This window comes from Habropoda laboriosa, unplaced genomic scaffold (genome assembly GCF_001263275.1).
Source record: "Habropoda laboriosa isolate 0110345459 unplaced genomic scaffold, ASM126327v1 scaffold143, whole genome shotgun sequence".
Lineage (NCBI taxonomy): Eukaryota > Metazoa > Arthropoda > Insecta > Hymenoptera > Apidae > Habropoda > Habropoda laboriosa.
The window spans coordinates 2,727,333-2,743,696 of record NW_017100404.1 but is presented as its reverse complement, the minus strand read 5'-3'; the positions used below and the strand labels follow the sequence as shown (position 1 = coordinate 2,743,696).

Here is a 16,364-nt window from a genome sequence, read left to right as displayed (position 1 = left end):
TTGCCAGTGTTTCGTTCCTCTCGTCGTTGTTCCGTGATTACACGGTGTCTGGAGTTCACGATATTTACGGTGTTCGGATTAATTGGTTGTTTTTAACTGACTTCTCGGTTAAACGAGTACGGCGTGTTTTGAACTTGAAAAAACGCGAAGCAATTAAGGCTTATGTGTGTCAGTATGCTTCCAAGAGTCGTGTTAACATGATCGTGTTAGTTTTTGAATTTATAATCACGTAATTATAATAGCTACCATTTGGAAATTTACATACCGGAATATCTGAAATTCCAGATATATTTAGAAAGAAAACATGTAATTTAGAGAATAACTGGTCGAAGCAATTTTACGCAACATGCAGCTAAAGATAAAACAGTAAATCGAACTAGTATAGGTATGTTAATTTAGAATTAGTGTAATACACAGGAATCATGAAACATCGAAAGGAATAAGGAAACAAATTGGTACCGTGAATATTTATATGGTATTATGTCGTCCAAAAGAAATTCTATACCAAATTACTATATAATTTCAATTTAAATATTTATTACTATACATTTGCTGAGACCAAACAGAAATAGAAAAAAAAGTAGTGAAATGAGAAGACGCTTACATTATTTTTCGGCAAATTTAAATATTCGTTGGAAGTATCGATCGAAATGATAAACCTCGACACGAACATACAGAATGACCTAATATAATAAATCAATATTACACGTAAAATTGGTCAAACCAATTTCCCCGCCAGAAATCAATTTTTCCATCGAACGCAACAGCTGATCTCTGCCGAAAATCGAAAATTCGATTCCCCGTTACTCGTAATTATCTCGCAGCGATCGTAAAACTCCCGGCGTACCCACGTTCGCACCTATGAATCACGAATAACCAGAAAACCGGAAGGGAAGAGTGTATATGTGACCGGGAGAAATATGATGGAGTCGAGAGTCGCTCGAACTGTCTTCCGTAGAAACTTCATTTCACGAAACAGTCGGTGTTTATTGCCGGTGCTACCTAATTATCACGGTGCTCTGCTTTCATTCGAAGAAACTCGATCTCGTAATTACAACCTCCCTTCGTCGTTGAAGCTCTCTAATTGGACGACTAAAAAGCTCACGTATTTGTCGCTTTTGTAATTCAGATTCTGCGAAATGCGTGGAAGAATGTTCCTCCTTCTCCTTCCGCCGGACACGATCGTCATTTCCACGGGATTTACCGTAAGAAAAATAACCCACCTAACGATATTTTCCACTCGGTCCGCGGTAATCGAATCATAATCGGTTTTATTGCACGATAATTACCGTTCCGAACGTGGACTAGTTCTAATTTAGACCTCTGAAACATTATAAGAATCAGCTGATTGGATTTGCTGAATCAGTTGAACCGAGACTTGACTCCGGACCTTTCTTCATCGAACCACTCTTCTAACCAATTGAGCTATCCAGGCCATCGATGATTCCCCTTTACCCACCCCGGTCTAATGTCCGAAAATAACCGCTACCTTCGATTTGCACACCTTCGCGTGGATAGGTTAATCTGGGTAATCCGATGCGAGACGGCGGGACGGTACGTCGACGAGGATGAAAAATGGAATTTCTTCCGCGGCAAACTTGGGTAGGAATAAGAAAGCGGTGGAGTGTGTTTGGATTTGCAACGTGGAATACGTACCAAGACCTTTCATCGTCCAACGATCGATCTAACCAATTGAGCTATCCAGGCCAACAATGAATTCTTCCTCGCTAATTGTCAGTCTAACGATCGACCGGTCGCGGCCTATATATCTGTAAATCATTTGAACAGAGAACTGGAGAACTGTTAACCCTTTGCTGCCACTGTTTTGTACAGATTTGTTGCGTGATACTCTTGCTTATGAAATTATCTTGTAACAGAGGGTGAGGGGAGGTTCTTTTTTAAGCAGAATTAAGTGGGAAGTGTGGAATGAATGATTCCCGTTTGAGGCTTCATTTTGAAGAAAATTGTTACTTTTCATAATTAGCTAATGCAACGAAATTTTTTAGTGTTACATTAGTTCTGCAATAATTCGCAATTTTCTTGGCGTGTGTACCAGAAGTTTGGATTTGCTTATTTAACTGTGCTAATATGTAATCTGGTAATATTCTAATTGTTTCGAAGTTAATATTGCAGGCGTTAATTGCATAAATTGAGCTAAGTAACTCTTGATTTACTGTCATTGTTGAAATAGGGTTAAGAAATTTTGAACTCTTCTCTGAATATTCCGATTCTAATTACTCGAACTTGATCAAATTTCTATATCCCCCTGAATGTTCTTCTTCTAAGTGCCTCTAATATTAAACTACAACCGAATTACCAAATGTTAACAGTGAGTGCATATGAAATTCTAAATGGATCGATTAGAAAAAAGTCGAAGAGTTTATTTTCGAAACAGTAGATTAGGGCAGTCATATTTCACGAGTAATTAAGTTACATCGTCAGAAATTAACTTACAAAATTTCGACCAAATCTCTCATTAACCCCTAAAATTTTTCGGTACAATTGACGAAATCTGAAGTACACCAAACTATTGAAACAACGTCACAGAAACCCGAAATCCATCGCTAACCAGCTAAAACAGTAACAAACATTTTCGCTCAAACTTCCCTAAGCAATTTCATCTCGAGAAGTGGCTCATTAAATACGTACCAATTGGAATAAAACGTCGAATGCTACTTGTACCGCAAAGGGTTAACAACGCTCGCACTGTACCGCGTCTAATCTGACGACGGAATCGCGCAGTTAGCGGCTGCGTCAGTGGAAGAAAACACGTGGAACCGTGTAGAAAAGCTCGTTGCAATTAGACGGGGGGGAGGGAAGAGTTTCTCGGAAATAAAATGGTGCTCGTGTGGCCGGTGAAATATACCCGTCATACGTTCCTCTCTCTGCAATCTGTACCCCGGGTAGGGAAGTAAATCCCCCGGGTTGTAGCAGTGGAAGATGCGGAGGACAGGAACGTCTTGCATAAGACGCACTTCCACGCGTTCTATAAATTCTCCCCCCCTAATCCACGCGGCTGATCCCCCGTATCGATAACAGGACCGTTCCGTGTCTTCGTTGAAACTGTTTATCAGAAAGGGGAGACATTAGCGGGAGCTCCGGGCTGACTTCGATGATTAAAACGGCCAATTCGTTTCTTTGCTTGTTACCGCTTACGCTTCCTGCCACTTGTCTCTCCGTGTTTTACGATCCTCGTGTGTGCTCGTGGTTAAGCCCGTTTACGAGCGTCCCCGCAAAAACGGCTGCGATATGTCTGCACATTCGTTAATTTCAAACGATGAGGCACACGGTCGAGCACGATTACCAGCGGCTTTTCAACGTCTGATCGAATCTCTGTAGCAGTGTGCGCGAGATGGGACGATGATGGACGATACGGTGGGTCTAGGATATTTTGTTTTGGTTTCTTTGTTGGGGCAGTTTGTGTTTTAAGTGGGGGATTTAATAGTGTTTTTGGATTGAGATTGTTTTTGGTAAATAATTGAGGAGGAGAGTTCATTGAAATTTGAAAGATTTATATAATCGGTGCCTAAATTTGTTATATTTTTGGTAAATAATTGAGAATTTTTTGGAATTTGAGTTTTACTGATATTTCAGGGTTTCTGAGTTTAATGGAGACTGTATAATTTTATTTCAATTTTCGGGGGTAAATAAATGAATATTTATCGAGAGATGAGATTCTATCTTTGGGTGCCTAAATTTGTTATATTTTTGGTGAATATTTCCGGTGGAGAATCTTTTGAAATTTGAAAGATTCAATATCGACGATTTTTCCTGCTTTGTCACTTTTTCACCTAAGAAAGCATTTAATTTTATTTCAATTCTTGGAAGATAAATAAATAAATATTTATCGAGGGATAAGATTCCACCTTTCACTGCCTGAATGTATTTTTGATAAATATTTGAGGAGGAGGATCCTTTGAAGTTTGATATATTCAGTCTTGACGATTTTTCTTCCTTTTTCACTATTTCCACATTTCATGGACGCTATATTTCCACATAATCAAATAAGTAAAATGTATTTCGTTTTATTTACTTTTTTAGGAGATAAACAATTTTACATTACTTCAATTTTTCTGGCAGAAATAAATAAATTGAGAATAAGATTTCTCCTTTTTTTATAAATTTTTGCAAAAAAGGATAAAATTTGAGACATTCAGCATTGACAATTTTTCCCAAGTTTGACAGAAACTACATTTCCAATAAATATTATAAATATCGATAAGTAAGAGAAGTTAACAAGTTTTCACTAATTTCAATAAAAGAGCAATGAAACGATTATAATTTGACGAACGTATAAGGTCGTCGAATGTTAAACCACTTCCTCGTCGATTCAAATTGAAATCATAAGTCATCGATATACATAAATCACAACGAGTCACCGTAAACACTTCTAACAAATACGGTTGTCCTTCCACTGATGGGGGCAAACAACAATAGCATCGCAAAGCGATCAAAGCGAGCGACACAAAGTGAGTAACACAAAATGAATGACGTCTTACTGTCTTCATAACAGACTCGCAGTCTCGTTGTCTCTCCAAACCTTCGACTAATGGTCCTGTTGAACTTTCCTCCTCTCCAGACAGTAATTCAACCCTGAATTACCAGCAATGTGTAAACTCTGCATACTTTATCAAATAGCATGTCCAATGAACTGCTGAATATAGAGTATAGTTACAAAGAAAAATACAACACTGTTTATTTTTCTTAATCTTTATGTCAGAAAACAGTTAAAATCTGTAATCTGTAATGCTGCTTATCGACAGAGAAAAATAAAAATTGTTCAAACTTGGAAGCATCAAAAATAGCATACATTCTTCGATATATTGTAATTTTTTAAATAAAATCTCAATAATTGCACTGTATAAAATTCAATTACATAGAATACTGCTTTTTTTTTTAATTTTATATTTAAAAACAGTTCATATCACATAAACACTAGAATTACCAGCCGAGTCAGAATGACCAATTAGTGAGTTTCCAAAACTAAATTTTTATATAAGTAAAACGTAATCAGAAAATTGAATTCATATCGATGGAAGTAGAAGCATACACGCAGAAAATAAAATCGGCAAGTTACAAATGATCGAACATTCACTTTTCTCCGAAAATTGCTAATGTGTCATTTTGACTCGGCCGGTAAGTTCTAGTGTTAGATCAAAAATTGCTCAAACCACCCTTAAAATTTGTCAACGACACAAAAACACGGTATAACATAAATTCTTCGATGATTTACAATTTTTTTCAACCAAAGTCTAGCTAATTACACTCACGTGCCGCTGCATTCCAAACGAATGCTGAAATATACTTAATTACCGCGATAAATTCCCCCTGGATCATGCCCTCCTGAAATTCCAGCCCTTGCGAAGATCTGAAAATAAAATCTGTCCCGATCAATTTTGCGCGCGCACCGCTGGAGGAAAAATAGGTGGAACGAAGCGGGTCGCGAAGCTGAGCACGGTTGAAACCGGCCAATGAAAAATCTGTCGGGCAAGCGCGTGTTAAATCATGCAGAAATGTTAATAGACCGATCGCGGAGCGTCGACGAGCCGTCGTTCCGGCCGCAGCGGCGGCGATGGCCTGGAAATTGTGACAAACGTCGTGGCCACGCGGCGCCGTAAAAATAATGAAGATCAAGCGTCGCTGGAAGTAGTTTATTATGAAAACCGCACGATGTGCCGAAGGAGTTAAGGGCTTGGCCTAAACTTATGGCTCCGCTTGGTACACTTGCGCCGAGGTCTTTGCACCGTGAAGTTTGCTTTATAAATATCGCCGGTGCACCGGAGTTGTCCAGAGAAACGAACCGTGTCTTGGATGAAATGAACGGGTCTAAGCCCATCTCTTTGCTTCACTGCAACGAATCCGTCCGCTTTTTCGATCCGTCTGCCATTATTTTCCTCTTGCTCTTTCCTCGCGTGTAGCCACCTTCTTTACGCCGACATCGGGACGTGACACGGATCGGTCCTTGTTTTATCAACTTACAATTCTTAACGGGGTCTCTATTGAAGACTCTTGTCTCGAATTTTTTTTAGTGAGAAATTTAGGCATTCTCTTTTTAGTTACTCCTTGAGTATTAGGACACCCGTTATATTCTCAACCCTTGCAAAGGGACGTCTCGAAGTGACAAGCACCGATTTTGGTGTGAAACTTTGGTTTATGGTAGTTTTCGAAAAAATATTTGACACGTGTTTCTTTTGTGTCAGCGATAGTAAACAGCGAAGGGGTGAAAATTGGTGTGAAAGTTGAAGGTAGTGTAATATCTCGAAAATTATTAGAGACAGAGGAAAGTATAAATTGGCAAATTTTCTATTTTTCAGTCACAAATTTGGAGAATAAAAGATAATAAATAATTTTGACCAAATGTGTTCATTGCACTCATCTCCGAGGGCGATTATTCGCCCCTTCGGTGTGGACGATTAATTATGTTAGAGAAATAAAAATTCTGACTCGTCTCGGAGAAAAGGGAACGATCTGTAATTAAAGCAGAAATTGCTAAATTTTTTAGCGACTGTTGAGGCTCGTTTCACGTTCAGCAAGTGTCTTAAACCCTCTGCAGTCGAGTGGCGACTGAGAAGCGACGTTGAATAATTGTCACTTGGTAAATCAAGTCAGGGAACAGATCTATAGGCCTCCGTAAATTTCTTCGCCATAGTGAAATAGAGAACACGTGGAATATTTGAATAGAATAGTTGAAAAAAATTTCTAAATGTCCTGCGTGTGCAAAGGGTTAATAATTCGAAACGAAGGTGTACGTTTCTGAAGTTACAGGAAAGATTGAACGATACTTTACACTGCTAAATTATTTTATTTACCAAACAAACGTTTCTTCTGATAATATCAATAATACAAAGTTGCCACATATGATTAATATCGTGGTAATATCGTATTCCAATTTGCTTACTCTCTAAATGTACAATTTACGATTACTTGTCGATAATAATTTATCACACAAACAGATTTACACTTGCAAGTCTCGAAGTGTTCGTCGTAAAAATGTTTGACACATTGTTAACTTTTCCGAACAAGTACCCAACGATATAATTAAGTACAGAGTTCACGAAGGGTACATTTCATGCTTTGCAAACCAAACAGTTGGACCATGAAATTAGATACACTATGTCACACCACGCAAATATTATCGTTGAAGCCAAGGGAATAATAGTGTCAAAGGGGAAATAAATGTGGTCGTAAATTAGTCTTAATTATAACTCGGTAAAAATGGCCAAGAATAATAGGAAAATTGTTCCGTGAAATAACGTGCTCAAGTGAACTTAAGCTGACAATTAGACGTTTCGAAGCGAATTTATGCGCTCTTAGAAAAATAAGAGAACGGTGTTGGAACAGTATAAGTTCTACAATCGTGAATAGAACGGCAAGGAAAATTCAAGTGAAAGACTAAAAGTACGCGAAATAAATGAATTCTTAATAACGTAGAAATAAAGGACGTTGGAAAATAAACTTAAGAAATGTAGCGGCTTGTGCAATATTTCGAACACATTAGCTGCATTTCTCAAGCGTAATATTGCAACAAAATCTAACACGACACTTCTTCTGCACGGGTGTGCGTATAAAAATAAAATTGAGTAACCGATCGATCCTTATTATTTATACACTGCAGACGTGAAAAGGAGGGCTCTTTATCGAAGAAGAAAAAAAGTGCATACGATTTGCATTATAGGATAGGCTACAAATGGAGTATATGAAAATGTTTATTTATAACAAGACACACTCTATAAACATATCGCGTGTCACACTTTCGTATTTTTCTTTTCGTTTTTCCCTATCTTATTCTTACATTACTTTGTACTAATTGCGTATTCCTTCTCTGTCTCTCTCTCTCTATGTACAAGTTGACAAGCGGTATAAATAATTCTAGTATTTGAATCGTTACGATACAACTTTGCGCCGTTTAATGCCCGGCAATTTAATCCGTCGGTGTTATTCTGCAAAAATTCTCCCCGTTTCGCACGTTGTAGCTAATGAGATTCGAGGCTGGTGAACGTGTAATTGTCTTCGCCTCTTACCGTGACAGACGATGAAAAATCATGTGCAATGCAAATCGAGCGCTCTTTTTTTTTCTCCTTTTTCTCTCTCGCTCCTTAACGAACGTTGACGGTGCAATTATTTCGCATGGTCGGTTATTTCTTTGTAACGTTGCTGGGTCTTTCGCCATAACGCCTGCTTCTTTTCCGTCGTAGAATCTAGTTCGATTGTAGGAAATTCGCTCGTTGCGCCGAGACCGGTTTTGCTCGGATTATTCGTCAAAGATACCTGCAAGCAGAGCATAAATGAATACAAGATAAGCAGATTTTTGTTCCCACGTAATGTTTCTCACTCGCTTTACATAAACGCGCTCTTAGTTTTCTGCTTATTCGTTCGTTTAATTATAGTAAACGGACTCGTTATAATTAGAGGTACTGTGAACCTGTGCGCGCAAAAGCCTTGCGCAACGTTAAAGATACAACGACGAGTTTCGCATTGTAAAAATGATCGATGTGCAACCGCAGGCGGGGGAACTTTTGCCTGCGAAATTTGCGCGCTTCGAACGGCGGTGATTCAAAGTTACGCCTTCTGAGAAATGAACTTTTGAAAAGATATACTTTTTGAAAATTGAAGTTTAAGAAGTCGACATTACCGACCGAACGTATTACAACGGGTGTCTCATAATGAATTCTAGGAGAACTGATAAAGAATGCTATTACATCGGCGATATTACGGGAGGAAATTTTTTTAAATTGCAGACGAGATTGAAGTATCAGTCGGTGTGAATAATACGGTAGAACATGGTAGATCGTTATGCGTTAAAATTGCCAGAGAAACTAAAAGTAATTTTAGAATTCCAAATCTTACAATTTGAAAAAAGCGCAATTTTTCAACACAAAGCAAATTTTGAAATGTCTTACACTCTTATTGTTACTCTTCGTTGCAAGTATTCCACGATCATACTGCGTCTCTTCTGCTTCCTCCGCGAAAGCCGCGATCTTCGTTAAAATCGCAACGGTCGATACAGCGATTATTCGAAATAAGAAACTGTCTCTCCACTTAATTATTTCATTCTCGGTACCCTTGTCGACGTGCACGCGAAGGGAAAGAAAAAAAGAAAGAGGCAAATCGAACGAACGAGGCGAAAGATTATTTGGCAGCGGCTCTTATTGAGGGAGGGTTACTTTAAAGTTCCGAGTCGCAACCACTGGGCAGAATACCCTCTCTCGACGCGTATTTGGGCCAAGTGGACTCCCCCGTCTGGCTTGTAAATGAGGCCCTATCTAGCTTCGTCGGCACTTGACTTACTTGGTTGAAAGGAAAAGAGACGAAAAGGAAAGAATGGGAAGAGCGCAAAAAGGAGAGACGAGGAAAGGATCCCGGCGTGGAACAGGAAAACAACGTCTGATCTGACTGGAAGGCAGAAATAAGTGGAAAAAGCGTCTCGCTTAGGGATACGAACGGAATGGTAGTAACACTGACAAATAAAACGGGAATAATACGGTGGAAATGTCGAACGGGAACTTGGTATTCTGGAACGAACTACTAAGAGAAATATAACAAAAGACGCGTGTAATATAGTCGTGTTGCAAGTGCATTATTTTTAAGAAAATCGTAGAATTAATGGAGAAAAGTCGCGGAGAACGAGGATTTGCAATACTGGGAATTGTTGAATTAGCGTTAAATATTAACCAGAAGTATCCAGAAGGAATTTCTGTGATTTTATGGAGAGGCAAGCGCCTCGGAAAATCTCGAGATGCATTTCACAAGGTTTCTTTGCTCACTTGCCTGTATCTTAAAAGAACCTCGTTTATAAGTTTGAAGTAGCTGCAAAATGCAACACAGGCGAATGGTTTTCAGGCTTTAACGGAGTCGAGTGTTCTTACTTTCGCCTACGTGGAATTCACCAAGCCGCAGAAATAACTCATTAAAGAAACGGTGAGCTAAAGGAATGACGAAATATAATAATTAACACGGTTTTCATAAATATTGGGTCGCTGTATTCATTTTTACAAGTTTCTTGCCGCGAAAATACCCGCCTCGGCGAATTTTCTTAATATTTTCTTGATACAATCCGTATCAAATTGCCCGATTTCTGGCTGGAAAGTCGTTCCCAAGACCCGGTCAAACGATCCCAACGAAAAACTCCCCCGAAAAAAGTATACAAAAATTAGTTTCACCGCATCAGAAGCTATCTAAACATCGTGCGAAACATTTACACCGTCGTTGCTATCAATTTTTAGCCCTGTGCACTCCGAGCACTTCTCCGCAAGATTAATAGCGAAACTTGTGAGAATCCGAGGTTTTGTTTTGAGAAAGAAAATAAATTTACTTATTTCTATTTCTTCTGTTAATTTGCACTATTTCGATAACATAGAAACACCTGAATTTTACGTGCAATTATTAGAGTGCAAAGGGTTAATACACCCCGGTTCTTCGCAAGTGAAGATTGTAATTAGACCGTTAGATAGAGATCCTGCTGCTCTCCGAAGCTACCTGTACACTTGTAAAAATAACCACCTGAACATTAATAATCCGACGAAACATCTAATTTACACGATGAGCTTTCCTAAACTATTAAGTACCACAGGCATCGCATCCTCGAACAACCACTTTAACCAGCATCCAAGAAATTCTCCCATGGAAAATCCGCCGCGGCTGCACCACCTTTCTTGCCACGGCTCGTCCTCGCCTCGGTGCCCTCCGGAACACGAAGCAAGGAGAGCCGAAGAGGAGTAGAGGAACGAAGGACGATAGAGAAATTCGCGAAAAGGACGAAGGAGTGGGAGGGAGGGAGGGGTTGGGTCGCGGTGGAAAGATGAGAACGGATCATGATCGAGCGACAGACGCGTTATCGTGCGCGTAAAATGAGCGCTCGTTACTCGATTGACGAGCTCGCGAGACGTTCAGGAGCAAAACGGCTCGACTCGAGTTTCGCTTTCTCGCTCGACGATGATGGCGATGATGCATCCGTCTGGCCTGTCTAGACCACTTATATATATTATAACTGGCGCTCGCTCGTCCGTTCTCTCTCCTCTCGCTGCTCGCAAAAGACAAACACCACGACCTCTCCTCCTTGTCTCTCTATCTCTTCTTCCCCACCTCTATCCTCCTCCTCCTCCTCCTTCTGCCATCTCCTCTTTAGCCGCCGATGGAATCTCGCGAATATATATTTTACCTGATTTATGTCACGAAGATGATTAATCTCTCTCTCCAGCCGGAGCGTTATCTCTGAAGCGGAATTAGTTTTTCTTGTTGGCTCGTCGTTGAGTCATCGCTTGGCGAATTTTTTTAATGGTTACCTAACGTTCATGTAACACGTCGCGTCACTTTTATTATACTCGATAGACGCGTTCCCGTGGTACGAGAGGGAGAGATAGCAGTTTCTGGTGCATCGCGCTCGATTTTTAACGCGATTCCAATTTTCGCGTAATTTATACTTTATGTATTCTTGATTATCATCGGCGAGACGATGTCTTACCTCCAAGTGTTCGTCGTTGATCATACACATTGAGCTGATGTTGTGGGTAAAATCGTTTAACGAGGCGGTATGCTGTTATGCTGTACAGGTACGATCGGATGTGTGATTCGTGCGACTGACTTGGAGGATGTCGTTTAGTAACTTTTTTTTCTTTCTTTAGAAATTGTGCAGTATTGCTTAATGATTGCCGTTTTAGTTTGTGCAGGATTTTAATTGATCTTGTGATTATTAAAAATTGGTAGTAAAGTGGAGCCTGGATAGAAATTTCTTTTGCCTATGATGAGTTTTAATCGTGCGCTCTTTATTTTGCATATATTGCAGTTTTTCTCTTTAAAAATATATATTAGGTCATCCCATAAGTTCGTGCCGAAAGCGAGAAATATTCTAATAAAAATCCAAGGAAATTCTATAACGACCACATAATGGTCTTACCAAAAAAATAGGTGGAACGTTGTGGAACGGGAAAGCGCTTACGTGTTATTATATCAAATTTAAAGGTTTGTTGGAAATATTGATCTAAATCATAAAATTTGTCACGAACTTATGGGATGACCTAATACAAAAGGATATTGCATATTTCTAATAAGTGTATCATACATGATCCGCTTATAAATGAATTTTCATTGATAAACGTGATATCAATTAACTACAGCGAATATAGTTGAAAAGTGTCTGCAGTTTATTGTCATTTAAATTACAATTATAATGTGCAATTAATAAAGGTTCCATTACCACGGCATATTTTCGTAATTCACATATTTTATTCGCATACTTTAATACACTTCAAGTGCAATAATTATCATATCGCGAGAGAAATATTAGGGTGACTGTTTTAAAAAATTGCTAAAATTATGGTTGACTTGTTACACGATCGTCGCTGATTGTCTCGATCCGATCTTTTAAAGAAGGTTACGTGGGCCATCGACCGTTCAAATCTAAACTTATCACAGCTGCACACGATGGACAGATGGTCGAGGCAACGATACCCCGGATTACTTATTAAAAACGGATTAAAAGTGTCTGCGGGACAAACGCGGCCGTTTTCTTATGTACGATGCAGACGGACCATAAATCGGTGGCTGAACCGAGAACCAGCCTCGTAATGTAAGCCATAGACGGCCAAGTGAACCGAGCAACGTTCGATCGTTGAATTATTTTCATCGATCGATCGTCGCACGAATGTCGCGACCCAGATATCATACTTACTTTATGAGAAAACTCTTTGCTTTATGAATCAACCTTTAGTCAGGTCGAAGAGATACCAAACCAGCCGTCGGATTTTTAATTATTCGACGGACTCGGAGCGGATAATAATTCAAAACCGACTGGAAATGTATCTTTCAGTAACTAAAAGTTTCACGGAGATTTCACACGATCTCGAAGTATTTCTGGAATATTCTCGAACGTTCGTTCTTAAACTTAATCGTGTATTAATCTTCAAATTTGATCTCGAGATCTTCTGAAATTTACAGGAATTCTTTTTCGTAGGAAATGTATCTTTTCACAATTCAAACTTTCACGGAGATTCCCGACTTGGGAGTATTTTAAGGAAATTTTTAAACGTTAATTCCCAAATTTAATCTTATCTCGAAATGTTTCCTCGAGTCTTTTCAAATTTAATAATTTTCTATTTTCATCGAGATATTGAGAAATGTATCTTTTACCAATTCAAATTTTCACGGAGATTTCACGATTTCAAAGTGTTTCAAGAAAATTCTCAAGTTTAATCGTATGTTAGCTTTAAAATTGTACCCAAAAGTCTTTTCAAATGTGAAATTAGGAGGATTCGAAAAGGATTTGGAAAAAAATCCTCAACCCTTAATTCCCAATGTTTAATCGTGCATTGATCTTCAAACTTCACCAAAAATCATTTCAAATTGGATAACTTTGTATTTCCATTGAGACGTCTAATCGTTCAATTCACGAAACGTTTTCACAGCTTGTCGGCACTTCTGTCCAAACACAGGTGGCAATCGTTAAACAATCTTATTCATAGCTTGAATGTCGACTATTCGAAAGCGTAGTGGTAGCTAAGTTGCGAAAGTGGCCGTAAAATGAACGATAAACCGTTGAATCTCTGGCGAGGAAACGCGAAAAGTGATGCGCGGTGCCAAGGCGGGAACTAAAAGGGTGGAAAATAGGCAAATAGGCCAAGCCGGTTGGATGAATGACAGAGGCAAACGGAGGCAATGTACCGTGATTATCAATTATACCGTGCAAACTCGTCACCGTGTCTGCAGTGTCTACGACCTGTTACCCATTTTTCCTACCCACGTGCTTTCATTCCGCTTTTTATATTCCGCACGCTGTTTCATTCAATTTCTGGTGCTTTGCATTCCATTGTTCTTACTCCGTCGCCACGCACATTCTTCTCGTCTTTTTTTTTTTTTTTCCTTCGCGACACTTTTGTCTTCTACGGTGCCTTTAATCTTTCCCTTGTGGCATAGTTCTGTGACCAACAGCGCTAATTGCGTTTCTTAAACAACTTTCCGGTGTAATTACCGTTGCATTTTAGGTAAACTATTTTTCTTTTCTTTTATCTACTTTGAAATGTTGCTTCTTTATACGATTTTAGAGGTGTTTGTTGTGGAGTGTATCATTTTTAAAATACGTTAAGATTGAAATCTATAGTAATTTTTATTCTTGAAAAATATCTAGAATTTGCTTCTTCTGATCTTTAATACAGTTAATTATCTTTAACGATTTTGTTATTAATCAATTTAGTTTTCTAAATAGCAGGTCAGGTTTAAATACAGCAATTTTTGCTATACTTCGCGTAGAGACTACAATCTTACGGGCCACCTAATTTATTACCAATCTAAATAATTTCCCAGGATGAAGAAAAATTTTTTTCACGAAAGAAAGTTTCACCTCCAATTTAAACCTTGATTGTAACCTCAAAAAAATTTGTCTTCCACCTTATTCACCCTTCAAAACGATACAGAAATTGTCTCACACCAGCATAGCTAAAGAAGACAATTAAGAAATCCCGCTATACTATTCCCAATATTTTAGATAATATTCAACTCCCGTTGTACTCTCTCATACAAAAAAAAAAACAAGTCCCTCCAACAATATTTCAATGAACAACAAAACGATCCTATCACAAACCTCCCAATCTCCACCTTTCCCACTCCAAACACCCCGAAAGAGCCAACTAAAACAAATTTCATCCCCAACACCCCGAAACAATCCCCCGCTCTGACGATCATACAGAACGCGCAACCTTGTTTCCCGTTCGTTTCCGTGTCGGCCAGGAAGCCGAAAAGCCTCGACGATTTCCATCGAGAGAAAGGAGACATCTCGGCCGGAATCGTGGCAAGCGTGGTGCACGTGCACCTTTGAACTTTAGCAAGCCACCACGGGCCATGTGACAGAGAGAGAAAGAGAGAGAGAGGAAGGAAATTACGGGGCTAGAAGAGCGAGAGGAGGCGCAGACATGAGGCAGCGTAGAGTCGGTCGTTCGATGCCAGTCGGAGAGGCATCCAGATAAAATGGTGCCGCTGGTACAATAACATATTGAGAATTCGCGGGTCCGCCGGCAAGAGTAGGTGGTAGGGTGCCAGACGGTCTGTGCCAGTTCGAAAGTTTGTCCCGGTTTGCCCGTCTGGTATGCCGGGGAAGCGACGCGGACGCACGTGCACCGCACCTTGACAGGTTGAATATGGGCTCTCCGGAGCGCGGAGACAGCATATTGGGTTCGAAACTTTGCTCGTTTACAACGTCGCCACTATGTCTGCCAGCGGCGGCGGCGGCGGTGGTGGTGGTGGCGGAGACGAAGCTCTGTGTACCTGTGAAAATAAACGTCGCGCCTCGTACTCTCTCTCTCTCTCTCTCTATCTCTGTCACTTCGCGCTTTTCCTTCGACGGCTTTCAAACGGCGTCGCTTTTCTTTTCCCACCACCAGTTCTCTGCCTCTCCTCTGTGACACACGCGGCTGTCGAAGCGAGGACGACAACGGTGTGGAAAATTGAATGAACAACGTATGAGCATGCCTAGGAACACGGTATCCTACTACTGTGATTATGTTGTCTCTTTCCAGGCTAGCTGGAGCAGACTTAAAGAGATGGTTTAGTTGGTCGCGGAGGTAGAAGGGTAATTTTAGATTTTTTGGGGGTTTGCAGGTATTTTGAATGTTGGGAAAGTAAGCTGTTTTTGTGAAAATAGAGCTCGGTGTTCGAAAGGTAAATGTGTGAAATTAGAGTGGTTCTAGAGTTTTTTATTCGTTTCTGTTTAACGATCGCTTTAACCCATTGACTGCTGGCAACTCGAATACTACGTATTTTATAAAATTTGTAAAAATGTAGATTGTATCCAGCGTTCGATAATCACCGAGCGTCGACAGCAGGGTTAAACGCGATACTTTATATCGTACGAGTAACATGTCACTCTGTAAGCACTTCTTCCTTTTCTATCGCTTATCCTTAGATGACATAATATTACAGAACCCTTTAAAGTAACGATCCTTTGATGGTTTTACGCAGTGTATTAAAATAAGCGTCGTTTCGTAATTGCGTACAAAAAGGAATAATATATACAAATACAAAAATATACAAGTTCATAATGTTTAATAAGATAAACTGGTCTTCGTAAATAATTTTCGAAGCAAATGAATATTTAAATCGTTACCTGTTTGACACCCTGAAACTGTCCATTGTAATAAGGAAAGAAGAACGGTATAATTAACTATTGTATAAATTACTCTAGCCTGGATAATCGATGTAACTAAATTACGAATAAAAACGAACGGTCTATGTTTAAATAAAAAGTAAAAAAAAAAGAAGAAGGTAAAACATGAATGCTTTAAACAGAGATCTGACGCGATCCTCTATGCTGGAATTATACCCACTTTTTCTTTGTTATTATCGTCAAGATACCACTTCACTATAATTACTTCCACCAT

The 16,364-nt window shown here is 39.4% G+C and overlaps 1 protein-coding gene across 1 annotated transcript in view; it reads right to left on the bottom strand.

Annotated features, from left to right (window-relative positions):
- Positions 1 to 7,780: 7,780 nt before the first annotated feature.
- Positions 7,781 to 16,364, bottom strand: part of LOC108575338 (angiogenic factor with G patch and FHA domains 1) — a 28,981-nt gene continuing 20,397 nt past the window's right edge. The window contains exon 9 of the mRNA XM_017938104.1: positions 7,781 to 8,268. Within this exon, the coding sequence (XP_017793593.1) occupies positions 8,119 to 8,268 (150 nt within the window). The 3' untranslated portion in view covers positions 7,781 to 8,118. The remainder of the gene's footprint in view (positions 8,269 to 16,364) is intronic.